We start from the raw sequence: 15,310 nt of genomic DNA on the forward strand, positions 1-15,310 counted from the left end.
AAATATGAAGATCCTATGGAAGAAATTGCACGGTTTTCCCTTCAAATGGGCTGGTCTTTAACTTTTGCCCTTCAAAATTAAACTTATGTCTAGTGGGGTATAGATTTTTAAGGGCGCAGAAATAACTTGTGGAATGTTATAATGTGAAAATATAAACTTATGTCCCGTGAAAAAGTTAATTATTGTGAAGGACAAAAATTAAAGACTAGCACAAAGTGCAAAAATTAAAGACCAACTTAGCCTGCTACTTAAATGGAATTGGACAGAGATTTTTTTAGGGCAAACTTACTCAAAAGACTATCTTATTGTAGCTTCCTACCATTTGTAGCTACATTTTGGCAAAATAGTGTATGTTTTCGTATTTGCAACAAATACATGTGAACACGATAAAAAAAAAAAAGGATCAATTTTAGTTTAACAGCTATTAAATTAGATATTAATATTTTTTTTGATGTATTTTAGTGATTTTTTTTTTTATGTATTTCCTGATTTTTTTTTTTTTTAATGTATTTTACCGATTTTTTTTTTTTTTGAGTATTTACGTGGCTTTTTTTGGATGTATTTCAAATACGTTGTGTACATTCCAACTACATATGGCCAAAATATATTCAAATTTTCGTGTATTTGAATAGATTTCAACAAATACATTAACAAAGACAAAAAATTCAAATACATGTACATTAAAAAACTTCAAAAACAAAATACTAAAAAATACACTCAAAAAATACAAAGACAAATACATTAAAAAACGGGGTGATATGTAGATTTTTTAATGTATTTGTATTTGGCTTTTTAACAAATACACGTGGAATGTTAATCTCTCCACCACCACCAAAATCCTAGTTTGAGACACCAATAATCTTTCCAAACCCTTCTCTCCATGTCCCTTCTCCACCGAAAATCGGTGCCATCGCCGCCACCACCAACAATACACACAAACAGACCGTATTGTAGAGTGAAAAGAGAGAGAGAGAGAGGGGTGAGCAAAAATTAAAGACCAGAGAGAGAATTTTTAGGTTTTGAGAAATGAAAAATTGGGAAAAAGAAAGATATATGTGTTTGGGTATGTATTTCTGACATAGCTACCATTTGTAATTTAGAAAAGTTAATTAGCTACTAAATATAATTAAATAAAAGGGTAGTTAATATTAATAATTAGGTCTTAAAAGAGTCTACAATGAGTAAAAATTCCTTTTTTTAGTTCTTTCTTTTGTTCATGAATTTGTACAAATAAATGAGTATCTTGGTCATTTTAAGCAGCGGTGAAGCCATATGTACTTAACAGGTGTTAATCGACACCCTTTTGTCAGGAAATGGCACTATGTAGTTAGATAAAAATATATTATTTTTATGTATATATATTACATGTTGACATCTCTTGATTTCTTCATGAATTTTTTATTTTTATTTTTTGACACTCAATAAAAATTCTGGCTCCGCAACTGATTTTAAGGCGGGTCGGCCCATTATAGGTCATCAACTTCCAGGGCACGTGAGATTGTGCTAGACTGATCCATTTTGACACCTCTATTACTCTAGAGAAATATGACAAGTAATGGAAGATTATAATTTCGATCATAGTGTCATGATCTCAATCAATGACATTATTAAATTGAATTACAAATTTTAAATATGAATTATACTCTATATTTTCTTGGAACACAAAAAGCCTATACAATTGCTATAGTTTCAACATAAGAAAAAGAAAATAGCTAAGAGGCAAACAAACTATGATATTTCGTCAATTACTAACGGCATCGATATGATTGCGCAAATGTTTTTATATTGTCGATGTTGATAAATACAACTTCATGTAGCTTTATGTGTCCTTCTATATTTCTATCTTTAACGAAATACACTAGCCACACCGATGCAAATAATTTCTTGATACATTATTCACAGATTTATATGTTCCAAACACAATAAGTCCAGGCACAATAAAAGAGACAGTCAATTTTCACGTATGATCACTTAACTTTACCCACTATGATAATAAACTTACAATAATTTGTAACTTTTGTATATCAAAGTAATTGAACTTTTCCCGTTCTAAAAACAAACGTAACAGCAACAACATGTTACTCGTTATAATTGTAAAGTCGCAGATTCTTAAAGTGCAAGCTGTTAGCCCTCGCGTTGACTACACTCCTGCCCTTTATACTTCAAAAATTATCTAAAAAAGGCAGAAAAAATCTACTAAACTCACATGTTCAATGATCCTTTCGTTCTAATTTATGTGATATATTTGACTTCCCACAAAATTTAAGAAAGAAAAAAATGATCCGATGTGGATACCTAACATTGGATCTGCCCAACTTCAGCCCAAACGGCTCATTTGCCACCCCTAATATGGAATTGGTACTCCGGTTGGATTCAGCCCAAACGGCTCATTTGCCACCCCTAATATGGAATTGGTACTCCGGTTGGATACCTAACACCGCGTGGGAAACTAAACAATAAAAAGAGACTTTAGATTGAACTATTAGGATAAACTTGTATTTTTTTAAATTTAAGAAAGAAAATCTCATGATTATAATATTACAAAATGAACAAGATACTAAAAGCCAGGGACCTTTCTAACAGCAAGTATACTTTTAAAGAACTTTCCTTTGCCAAGTACAAGCATCCAATTTATTTTTTCTTTTTTCATTTGAATCGACATTATCGATATAATTCAAATTAACGTTATCATATTTTCTATTTTGTAATCATAAAAAGTCACTAGGAATACAACAACAACAACATACCCAGTATAACTATAAAAAGTCACTAGGACTGCATGGAGACAAAAATCCTCATACCTTGAGTTTATGTTAATCCTATTAAAGGACAGTCCGGTGGTAAAACCATCCTCATTAGCAGGATCCAAGGGTCGCATCCCAAGAGGTGTAACGTAGACAACCTACTCTAATGCAAGTATTACTGGCTGCTTCCACGGTTTGAATCTGTGAATTATAGGTCAGACGTAGACAACTTTACACGGAGACCTTTCTAATAACAATTCTACCTATTGTTAAAGAAAAAATTAAAAAATCTAAATAAAGAAGATAAAAGAATGATAGTGATGATTTTCTCGACTTTTTAAAGTGGCATCTTAAAAGATATTAAAACATAATACAATATGATCATAGTTAATTTATTACCAATTTCACCAATCCTTTTTAGGGTTGCATAGCGATGGCAATTGTAACACCACACAAAATGCATTTTATTCACATTTATTGAAGAGGAAAGGGCCTCAAATGCCTCCGAATTATCGAATTTGGTATAAAAATGCCCTCTGTTCACCTATCGGGCTAGAAATGCCCTCGCTGTCATCTTGTTGGCTCATAAATACCCCTGTTTCTAACGATCCCCTTAAAATAAAGTAATAATTATTTTATGATGTGACCTAATCTGATTGGCCCAAGTTTAAACTCTAACCAATTTTTTTTTTTTTTTTTAATTTTTTAAATCCACCCATGATCCGTATTTTGACCCCACCCGTCTGAGAAAATCTCTACCACCACCATGTCAAAGATCCAATCCCTCTTCTTTTAAAATCAACATAGGTCTTCTTCCAATCAACTTGAAGCTTCAAGCTTCATTAATGGCTTCCATGGAGTTATTCATTTTTTCTCAGGTTCTAAGCTCCAATTCTATGGTTATTCATGCGACCAACTTAATCACCCAATTGATTTTAACACTCAAATTCACAAATTACCCAATCTGTTGCTATAGCACTAATGGTTTTGCGATGCATCAGTAGAGTAAAGTTTTTAGTAAATTGGCACTGTTGTTCTAGTCTAGATTTTTGGTTATGAGTTTCATTGTTTTGCTTTTTTCGGTTATGGGTTTCTTTGTATTTTTTTTTTCTTGGAAGTTGCTATTTTGATGAGATTAATTCAATAAATTGGTGATGCAGATGATGAATTGTATGGGGAAGATGAAGAATAAGGAAGATTATTGACAATACATTTTAGTTTAGTGAGGCTTTTAGGCCCGGGGGGTATCGGTTTTATGTAGATCCGGTTTTTGAGTTGGGATTTTAATTAATTAGGTTTATTTTAAATTAGCCAATAGAATCCTGCCATGTAATAAATGAATTTTTTAATTATATTTTAAATAGGACTGTTAGAAATAAGGGCAATTATGAGCCAAAAGGTTGATGGCGAGCGCGTTATTAGCCCGATAGATAAACGGAGATCATTTTTGTACCCTACCCAATAGTTCATGGGCATTTTAGGCCCTTTTGTTTATTGAATGATTGTAAGTCTTTTCTTCAAACAATGGATTGTCCTCCCTTGTACACATTTACAAGCAGGCTTGTATAGTGGCAGATTTGCCAGCTAACTTTGAAAATCTTGGACTTCACATAGCTTGGCTAAACCGAGATTTTTTTAGACCTATTCATTTATGCTCATTTAAATTCTCCAAAGACTTTTTGAGACTGAATCGTTAAGATTAGTTCCCTTTTATAATGAACCTCATTAATTTTTCGTTTTGATTTCAAATTGCATTTCATTAGAAAAAAAGATAAATATAGTAAAGACCCTAAAAGGAGGGGGACTATAATGCTAGATTGTACTTTAGGGTGCTCCTCCACACCATCAAAAGTAGAGACATATTATTTAAAGAATAAAAAATATAATCAGTTTCCTAACTTTTAGTAAACCTTTGAACGCTTTCCATTAACTATTTTCTTAACTTTAGTTAATACGTTTACTAAGGTAATTTAATCCATGATCTCGAAATTGACAAGTGACAACAACGTAACAATAACAACATACCCATTATATTCTCACAAAATTGGACAAGTGTCATTCACTTATATACTACTTGTGAGGAAATGGAGAGAAGATATATTTGAGAGGAGCTGAATCCTAGATTGTTCATGCAACTACTTTGTATAGTTATTTTTTACTTTCTCACCATCAACATTATAGTGCCTAACAAATAGAAAATATAGATGTGAAATTGAGACACTTAAAATACTGCAACTAGGACATTTTCCCTCTCATTTCGAAGTTGCACAACATAAAATGTCCATACATACATACTTTTAAGATTCTTTATGAATAATATGAAATGAAGAAGATTCATTTACAAATAATTAATATAGACAAAAGAGTAAGTAACATAGAATGAAATGCTAAATTTAAGGTTGTTTATTCATGAATATATTCTGTAAATAATAGATACTTCTAAATGCTCATACAGTAGAGGTTTAAGCAAAAGATTAATCGAAGGAAATGAGTTTGCTAACATTGTCTGTGGAATTTTCGTAAACAACAGCTGAATATTCATTTGCTTCATCGAATTCTATGGCGACAATAGTAAGTTGATAAGTGGTGCCGTTATTATCAACTTGAAATTGTCCATCTGACACACTATCAAATTCCAATTGAATGTCTTTTAATAAGCTGTTCTCTGTATTCACTGCAAATTTTGCAATGTCCACCACTTTGGGATCATTTACATCTATGGGTTGCCAACCATCAGGTGATTGGAACAAAGCCAAAGTATTCGACACATGTCCGAACGAATTCAGTAACTTTCGATCACCATTTGCTGCAAAAACATGGGAAAAGGTAAAAGAAACTACAATTGAAAGAGATATAAAAGAGAAAGAATTGAATTTGACTGCCATTTTTCTATTAAGATGAATTTGTTAGTGTAGTACTTATCACTAATTGGTGAGGGGATTATTTATAGGAAAATTTGAAAGATAGATTAGTAAGAAGCATAATGATAAATTTATTACTTCAGAGGTACTTATATCATGTTTTCTATATGGCTGGCAATTAATTATCTAACTAAATAGTCTAGGAAAATAAGGAATCGTTTTTAAGTAATATATGTGATTTGAAAATAATTGCTCTTATTTTACTCACTAAGGAAGATTTGCTAAAATGATAATAAATGTTTTTCTATTTCATTTGAATAAGCAGCATATGAAAAATTAGATAAGATAAGTTTTATTACTTTAGAGGTACTTATATTATGTTTTACATATGGTTGGCAATTAAATTATCTAACTAAATAGTCTAGGAAAGTAAGGAATCGTTCTGAAGTAATATATGTGATTTGGAAATAATGTACTATTTTAATTATTCAGGAAGATTTGCTAAAATGATAATAAATGTTTTTTTCTATTTCATTTGAATTGACACTATTACATAAGGGTTGAAAATTATTTAACCCCCCAACTTTGCTTTAAAAATCAAACTCCCCCCTTAACTATGAACACTAGACATCCACACCCCCCCCCGCCGCCCCGCACCCCAACCCCCACAAACCACCTTTTATCATATGCAACGTCTATTTTGCCCTTGATATTTTCAATTCTCCATCTATGTCCTTTTTACATATATAATATTTATTTTTCTTAACCTAGGTATTTATATATTTTTATTTAAGGCCATCAACATTATAAGTAGAATAATCCTTTTATGAATTTTGGTTGTTAAATAATGGAATATTTTCTAAATTATAAATTTAAAATTCATTTATAATATAAATAGATAATCTTTTAGTAATTTGTTATAAAATATACCTCTATTTTCTCTAAATTATTTTTGCATTACCTGCATAGAAATATGTTTATCAAGTTATTATTACCTGTTATTTTCACTTGTAAATTAATTTTTTTTTATTCAGCTCATTTATTTCACTATAGATCATCATTAAAATATACATCAATTAGTACATTCTCAATTTTTTTCGTCTAAAATAGTATTTATTTTTTCAATACAAAATTTGTTACATAGATTAAAAAACAAAAATATCATGATTTTAAAGAAATAAAATAAAAAGACAAAGGTTGATAATGTAAGTTTAAGATAGGCATTTAGAAAAGTCAATTAAGATAAGAGAGGGGCGAGGGGGGGGGATGTCTATTATTCGAGGTTGAGGGAAAAGTTTGATTTTTAAAAAAAAGTTGGGGAGGATAAATTATTTTCAGCCTATTAGATAATTAGGATATAATCTTGATGACCATAATCCTTATCACATATACTATTTAATTACCCAAATGTGTTGGAGGAATTAATCTCACTAATGTCTTACTGTGGAACAAAGCTGCTTTAACTAAGACATTTTGGGACATTGCAAATAAGCAGGACAAATTGTGGATTCGATGGGTTCATGTGTATTACATCAAGGATCAGTTGATTGAGGAACACCAAGTTCCGAAACAGGCTTGTCGGCTAATTAGGAAGATCATGGAATGCAGGATAATGTTACCACAGTTGCAGCAAATCAGAATTGATAAGAGTGTGATTCGGCGGATCTACTATCAATTAATGAGTCCTCCACCTAGAGTTCCATGGAAAGCTATAATGTACAAGAATGATGCACGACCCAAAGCAAAATTCATCAGATGGTCGCTTATGATGGGGAGGCTGTCCACTACTGATAGGCTTCAAAAATAGGGGATACAAGTCGACCCCGAATGTTCCTTATGCCATGAATATCATGAATCTAGAGAGCACTTATTTGTTGGATGTGAGTATTCAAAGTTAATCTGGGACAAAATGGAGGCATGGCTGGATATAACACATAGAATTGTTGACACATGGGATCAACATATGGCTTGGATGATAGCACACACAAAGGGAAATTCACACATGGCCCAAGCATACAGGCTGATGTACTCAGAGACTGTTTATGGCATCTGGATGGAGAGGAATGGTAGAACATTTGAGAAGAGGTGTCGAGATTGGCAGACAGTGCAAGGGAGATTGCAGATGTTTCTTGTGTTACCCCTAGCAGGATTAAGGATTTGGTCTCAAAAGTTCAATTCTAGTTTCATGTTTTTATAGCTCTTATGGTTCTATTTGAATGGCAAGCTGTGGATAGTTTTGCCTCGCTTTGTAATGACTTACTTTGATGATTAATACAAATTCTTAGTTATCAAAAAAAAAAAAAAAAAAGAAATGCTACAGAACTGATTGTATTTTTCATTGTTTTGTAATGTCCATTCACTTTTGGGGGATCATCAACCGAAGAAATACAGTAATATTCGACAGGCGAAATACAAAATTCACTCCTATTTTTCATTCGACAAGAAAATATATTAATTCCTCCGTTCAATTTTACTTGTCTACTTCACTAAGAATAGATGTTCATTTTTAATTGGGAGACCTGGGACATGAGATCGATTCCCTTTGCCAACAACCATCTCAGTCTGACGTCATCGCATGGGGCTTGTCTAGTGCGGTTTACATCTCTTGTGTGATTTGCGGGCTATTGCACTAGGAGCGGGGTTTACCCAGAGTGCATCCAAAGGGTATATAGCGGTTGCAGGTTCCCAAGTTTGCACAAAAAAAAAAAAAAAAAATAGATGTCCACTTTTACTTGTTAAGTTTGAAAAACTAAGAGATAATTTACCATTCTATACCTATTTTACACTTATTATTAAATACTCTCACGGGAATGAGCTTTTTTTTATCTATGTTGTGATCACCATGGAAAGCTTGTAGCTTCTTCCCGGAAGGTCAACATCTAATAATTAGGGATGATATAATAAAATTATCATTTTATTTATAGCTTCTTAAGGAGTATGTCAAGTCAAACATGGACAAGTAAACATGAACGGAGGGAGTAATAATTTGCATTTTCCATGATCTCATTGTTGCTGGAAGCTATATAATAAGAGAATCTAGATTCAACCTCGGATGTGACCCATTGATTAATGAAGTGGATTGTGAACCATGAGATCAATGACTCTCAAGTTCAAAATTCAGCGAAGGTAAAAATTTGGTTATTTTTTCTCATTTGTCTAAGCATTTATGGATAGAGTTTTCCTGTACATGTACTAGTGGGAGGTAGCAAGTATCATGTGAAATTAGTCTGAGAAAATTATATAAATGGTCCCTTATCTTTGATTGTAGATTCAAAATAGCCCCTTAAGTATTACTTGAGTAGTTATGGTCCTTTAAGTTTACGACAAGTGAGCATTTTTTTTTGTCACCGTCAGATATTTACCAAACTCTGATTTCAGAATGGTGAAAATAGATAATATTTAACGGGGACTCACATTTAAAAGTACATAATTTGTAGTTTATGCTATTTTTGGTCTGTTTCAAGAGTTTAGTGCAACTATTTGATGGGAGATTTATGTATTTTTGGTCTTGCTTTTGTGTTTGATTTAGTTTTAATATGGTGGCTTCTAAAATTTTGACCAAAATTTATGGTGTTTCCGGTAAAATTTATGGTGCTTCTGGTTATTCTTTTTCACGGGTGCGGTTAAACTTAATAATCAGAGTTTATTAAATATTTTACGGACACAAAAGATGCTTACTTTTGACAAATTAACGGACCAAAACCTCTCTGTTGATACTTAAGAGATTATTTTAAATCTACTATCAATGATAAGGGATTATTTTTATCATCGAGGTGCACGTAAGTAGGCTAATAACTACATTTCTTTGTGAAAATAGTAAGAGACTCTAAATTCAATAGTAAGAGAAGTTTATAATTTTTTAAATTAAAAGAGAGGGTCTCATAATTATAATGTACAAAATGAACAATACACTAATATCTAGGGACCTTTCAACAAGTACTTTTTGTTGAACTTCCCTTTTGCCTGCAAGATTGGCAATTAATGACCGACCCATTTTGACAGCTCTAAATTATTCTAGGGAATATTACAGGTAATCATAGGTTATAATTCCAATCATAGAGTCATGAGTTCAAATAATGACTCTAATTTTTTTTTTTTATTACATAGGGGTAGGGGAAGGAGAAACGGGATAGAGGATTACAATGTGGGGATTCGAACCCTCACTAACAAGGTGAAAGTTCAGATAGCCAACCAACTGAGCTACTAAGTCCCGACATATAATGACTATTAAGTATTTGACTTGCAAATTTTAAATATAAAATAACACTGCATATATATTTCTTGGACCAAAAAAGCCTATATACAATACTACTTCAACATATGAAAAAGAAAATAGCTAAGAGGCAAACAAAATATGATATGTCACAACTATTACTTCTTCTATTCCACGATGATTCATTCCTCTTAGGATAAATCATGTAGATAGCTCGACATCAAGATGATTGTGCAAATATTTTTATACTGTCAATCTTGATGCATACAACTTCCTCTTGCATTATGTGTCCCTCTATATTTCCATCTTTAACGAAATAAACTAGCCACACCAATGCAAATAATTCCTCGATACATTATTCACAGGTTTATCAGTTCCAAACACAATAGGTCCTGAAACCAGAAAAGAGACCGTCAGTTTTCACGTAAGATCACTCAACTCTATCCATCATAATAATAAACTTACAAAATTTTATAACTTTTGTATATTAAAGTAACCAAATTTTACCCTTTGTAACAACAAACATACAAAATTATTTTTATCACATTAAAACAACTTTAAGGTTACTCAATATAATTGTAAAGTCGCACAGTCCTAGAAAGCATGCCCCTGCTCTTTATAATTGGAAAAATTATGTGAAAAAGGCAGAAAAAAAAACTAGTAAACTCACATGTTTAATGCTTCTTTCGTCGTTCTAATTTTTTATATGATATAGTTTGACTCACCACAAATTTTAAGAAAAAACAAAAGAAATACTTTTGAAATTGGCGCTCTTTAACATGCCATAATATTTGTGTAGTTATAAAACTTTTGAAACTTGTGATTTTAAACATGCCGTAATATTTGTGTGGCTATAAAAAGCTTCTTACTAGGAGTAAAATAGAAAGTTGAAGTTAAAATGTTTCCAGATGTACAAATGTATCAATTCTTTCTTAAACAGACGCACGAGCACGAAACAAACTGAAACGGAGGATGTAATAAAGAAATATTAAGGAAACTTTACCAAGGGTAGGCATCAATAAGGAGAGAGCAACAATTCCAGCAACTTTCAATGGAAATCCAGCTTGGATCATGTCTCTAACATCAACATGCCCTGTAGTAAACCCTACAACATTCGAGGGCGTCGCCGTGGGGAGCAAGAAAGCTAACTGTGCGCCAATGGCTCCCGGGATCATGAGTAGGAGAGGATGAATACGCATATTTTTAGCGATCTCGACGAGCAATGGGATCATAATTGTCGTCGTGGCATTGTTCGACGTGATGACCTCGGTGAGGGTCGCACTTATTAAACAGACAGCTGGTGCGATGGCTAAGTAGGGAGCGTTTTCCAAGAAATCTAGGGCTCTTGAGAGTACATCAGCTAGACCACTTGACTTAACTCCATCAGCTATGGCAAAACCTGCCCCTAATAAAAGAATTATGTTCCATGGCAATTTCTTGCATTTGTTCCAATCCATTAGCTTCTCCCCTGGCTGCTTCTTGTTTGGAATTATGAACAATAAGGTTGCCATCATCACCTAAAAATGAGAAAATCAAATCAAACATCATCAATATAATCACTACTCTACAATTTTTGTATATATTATGTAAGTGGCACATACACATAAATTTTTTGCATGTGGTATCAGCCAATGAAAAACTGAATTTAACGTATAAATTGCAGTAATGGCAAGTAATGTCATTTTTTAATATTTTTACACAATATATTCATTTTGCTTATAGTCTATATATACATATCTAGTAAAAAAATTTGGACGAAGCGGCTTTTCATAACACTGTTTGAGGTAAGGTATATTTGCCCCTGTAGTCAGCCACTTCTTTAGTAGTTTTATACACAGAAAGTGAAATTTAACATTATTAAGTCACTAAAGATAATAATAAATGGAATTAGTAATGACGAAAAATGAAGATGTACTACTTCTGGTTGTGTAATTAAAAATAACATTATTTTTATTTCTTATGATCGAATTTTAGAACTACCATCAACAAAGAAAGAGCTAGTATTTTGCTGGTCATTCAAGAAAATCCTGAAAAAGACTATTAAAAAAAAATTGTGACTAGATTATTTTGGCAATCATAATAGAAATTAGTTAGAACTTAACTTATATTTATCGATAGTGTACGAAAATTTATGCTTCAACGTATAACATAACTTGCTATATTAGATTATTTATCTAATTGGTTTAAATCATTAGTTTTACTCAATTATTATAAGTAGTTACCTACAATTGCATTAAAATCTATATATATATATATATATATAGATAGTACTTACACTAACAGTTCCATCACCAGCACGTCCACCAAAGAGGGATCCCCATCCAGGAATATCTTCAGTAATACTTCTTGTCATCCACAACACTATCAGAATCTGTAGAAATTAAAGAACATCAAATTAATTAATTAAAATGTGTCATAATTAAGTCATTTTAAAATTAAACACAAATAATTTGGATTTTAATTTATTTATTGACGTACCGAAAAAACTGTTAAAATCATCTTTTCAGCAAAAGCCATGGGACCTGCACATTACATCAATGGGGACAAACCATTAGAAGTTGTCTAAAATAATTGCAGAAAAGACCAATCTGATATTCAAACATCAATCATGGCTACAAATTAGATGAAAATGTGTGGTCTCTAGTGAAAAACATAATAATCACGAAACTTCAATTAATTGGACCACTTGTTGATCACATCTCAATCAAAGATAGTCTGAAATTGACTACCAAAATAATGCAAGACAAGATAAAGATAATGGAGAAAGATCCACCTCAGCCTCAATTGTATACTTTACACCTTGTAGTACACAGCCTATCTTATACTTTTCTAATTTCATATTATTGATTTTAGTTCCAGTTTATGATTAATTAGCCTATTTTAGAAAATGCCATGTTTCTAACTTCAAACTTCACATTTTACTATTAAGAGATGCTTTTATGATCACACATATATATATTATGTCATCTTTTATATGACCGCGTTTCAAAGGTCTTATTTTCACATAAATGTTTTTATGACACCATTTTCAGAATTTTGATGTAGTTTGACACGACACAGTAGTTTGACTAGACCACCAGCTTCAAAATCTTTCTTTTTCTAATTAAACTCCGTTCCGAATTAAACTAATGAAAACGGAAAGACTTTATCCTTTAAATGACTCAATAATATAAATTAAAAATCATTTTCGTGCGTGTACAAAAGTTAAACTCTAGTAAATTATAAATTACTCCACTAGAAAGGAAGGGTTTACATGAAGTATTACCTAATAATTCAAGCTCCCTCTTCAAATGAGCTTTGTCCAAATAAGCAGAAAGTGATCTACTTGATCCCTTCCTACAGTACAATAAGCAAAGCGTACCCCACAATGCCAAAAATATCACCAAAGCCAAAGGAAAAGCAAAGAAAGACCAAGTGTTGAAACTTAAAGGCGCTTCTTGAGGAAAATAACTCCTCCACATCCCAACCAATATCAAGTTGACACCTGTCCCGGTCAAAGTACTCATTCCTCCAATTGATGCAGAGTATACAACCCCTAAAACAACCGCTTTGCAAAATTTGGTGACTAGCTCGTCCGAATTATTCGGTTGATTCCGGTGGCCGCTGCTACCGCCACCGGATGACAATCGGGATAAGATACCGGTGGCCACCGGCATCATCATCACGGTGGTTGCCACGTTGTGCAACCACATGCTGACGAAGAATGTAGTGGCGCAGATCCCCAAGAGGAGAAGCGGTGGATTCAGTGGGTCCCCACAGAATAATAGCGTTATCTGTATCAATGCATGGCCCATGCATGTCAAATGTTGCCTAACAATAATTCTACTACTATTAAAAGAAGAATATTATTGAGGACACGTAAGATAGGTCTATATATGATTTTGAATCATAGATTGGTAATAATAGAAGGACGAAAAACTTGTTAAATGGGAATTTGCAGCTAAGAAGTATTTTCATTATTAGTTGAGTAAATATGCAAGTCTTTGATAGGGCCCAGAACGCCAAAAGTTGGGAAGCAAGAGCTATCATGATACATAGAAAAGATTATAAAAACAAGGATTCTCTCTTTTTAAACAAGCTATATAATCTTGACACTTAATTACCTACCATTTGGTAGATTATCTAACCTTGAACATCGTAGTTATAATTAGTGGGGTTCGGTTTGTTAGTAATTGGTTGAAAAAAATAATATAAATAGGTAATTCTCTACATCTTTAAATGAAATAAGTTTTGATCACATCACTATACAAGAAAATCATAGATAATCCTAGTCTCGTTTTCTAAATTAAATTTTCGTGTGATAATTTCTTAACTTGCGTGCTTAATTAAGCTTGGATAAAGATAAAAGCACTTAGCCTGCAAAAGTTCATAAATAGTTGTTTTTTAGCTCTTGTAATTAAAAAATTATTATTATTCTGTAGTTTTAAAATCTACAAGGAATTCTGGTGTTTTCTTTATAAATTAAAATTCAAAATAATGACTATTTTTTAAAGACGTGGTCAAAAAATGACCAGTAAACACTATTTCATTCTTTAATATTATCGAGTTGAAGCAGAGAAGAAAATTAGTTTTCTATTTCCCCTCCTATTTGATTCTATCCACCTTTTTCTCTCCCCCATCACTAAAATAGAAACAAAAAAGTTTTAAACAAAAAGTGAATTAAAGTCCATCAAATTGATCTATAATCTATTATGGGTTGAAAAGTGGCTATTTGTGAATTATACTTCAAATCCAAAACGGATAAATATAAAAAATAAAAAAGAAGAAGCTATATTTAAAGAAATTACAAGTACTCACATTTAAGGCCAATCTTCTGTGGATATTATAATGTTCAACAGCAAGAGCAAGTATGAAACTTCCAAGTACAAGTGCAATAACATCATCCATATACGAATGTGCAACGTCGTCAGCCGACGAAATTCCGAACAAGGGGAAGAGAAATAATGGCGACATGGAAGTTATTGGCATCGGTACCGCCTCTGCTAACCACCATGTAAATATCCATGCAAGAACTCCCAACATATTTGTACTAGTAGTTGGAGCATTATCCATTTTCACAAATAAGCAAATAATTGCACATAGTAAAGGTCCTAAAAGGGTGAATAAATTTTTTAGTGAAAAAGTAGATCGAATAATTGAATTCATGCTTTGTGACCTATGAACTGGGAGAAGTGGTGTTTTTTGGTCATTGTTATTAGTCTCATCTCTATTCATTTTGGAAGAGGGGCAAAAAAGAAAAATTAGAGAGAAGAGAGATGGTGTGGTGTTGTGGTGCTTGAGAAGTTTATAAGATGCAAAATGCTAGTGAACTACCATGTATATATAGATGCAAATGTTGTCTTTTCATGTTGGAAAAAAGAAAGATGAAAGATCAACTTTATTTTTGCTCTACTTATTTTTGCATTATCAGTGTACCTTTTTTTATTTTTTGTTTGTATTTACATACAAGTAATAGGTCCTTCGTGGACATGCAATAAAAAAAAAATTATATA

At 32.2% G+C, this 15,310-nt stretch overlaps 2 protein-coding genes across 3 annotated transcripts; both read right to left on the reverse strand.

Moving 5' to 3' along the window:
• Positions 1–1,603: 1,603 nt before the first annotated feature.
• Positions 1,604–15,112, reverse strand: LOC132058798 (tonoplast dicarboxylate transporter). 2 transcript variants are annotated; one of them, XR_009415419.1, is made up of 7 exons: positions 14,616–15,112; positions 13,084–13,591; positions 12,297–12,340; positions 12,094–12,189; positions 10,822–11,335; positions 9,871–10,210; positions 1,604–1,644 (listed from the first exon to the last, which is right to left on the reverse strand). XR_009415419.1 is itself a non-coding variant. In XM_059451151.1 (6 exons), the coding sequence occupies exons 1-6, from the start codon at positions 15,030–15,032 to the stop codon at positions 10,140–10,142; spliced, it is 1,650 nt and encodes a 549-aa protein (XP_059307134.1). In that variant the 5' UTR covers positions 15,033–15,112; the 3' UTR covers positions 9,853–10,139. The 2 variants fall into 2 exon arrangements, 1 of the variants encoding a protein (XP_059307134.1); XM_059451151.1 differs by lacking the exon at positions 1,604–1,644 and having other exon boundaries at positions 9,853–10,210.
• On the reverse strand, positions 5,219–5,629 carry LOC132060458 (cysteine proteinase inhibitor 6-like). Its single transcript, XM_059453497.1, has one exon. The coding sequence runs from the start codon at positions 5,627–5,629 to the stop codon at positions 5,219–5,221; it is 411 nt and encodes a 136-aa protein (XP_059309480.1).
• Positions 15,113–15,310: the final 198 nt, after the last annotated feature.

This window comes from Lycium ferocissimum, chromosome 6 (assembly GCF_029784015.1).
Source record: "Lycium ferocissimum isolate CSIRO_LF1 chromosome 6, AGI_CSIRO_Lferr_CH_V1, whole genome shotgun sequence".
In the NCBI taxonomy this organism is placed as follows: Eukaryota; Viridiplantae; Streptophyta; class Magnoliopsida; order Solanales; family Solanaceae; genus Lycium; species Lycium ferocissimum.

Bases quoted from the DNA above. Each gene is read 5' to 3' on its own strand.
- LOC132058798 (XM_059451151.1), bottom strand. From the start codon at position 15,032: ATGAATAGAGATGAGACTAATAACAATGACCAAAAAACACCACTTCTC. The intron at 12,341-13,083 runs GTAATACTTCAT...TGTAATGTGCAG, and splicing joins GAGGGAGCTTGAATTATTAG to GTCCCATGGCTTTTGCTGAA. The intron at 12,190-12,296 runs GTACGTCAATAA...TAATTTCTACAG, and splicing joins TGATTTTAACAGTTTTTTCG to ATTCTGATAGTGTTGTGGAT.
- LOC132060458 (XM_059453497.1), bottom strand. From the start codon at position 5,629: ATGGCAGTCAAATTCAATTCTTTCTCTTTTATATCTCTTTCAATTGTA.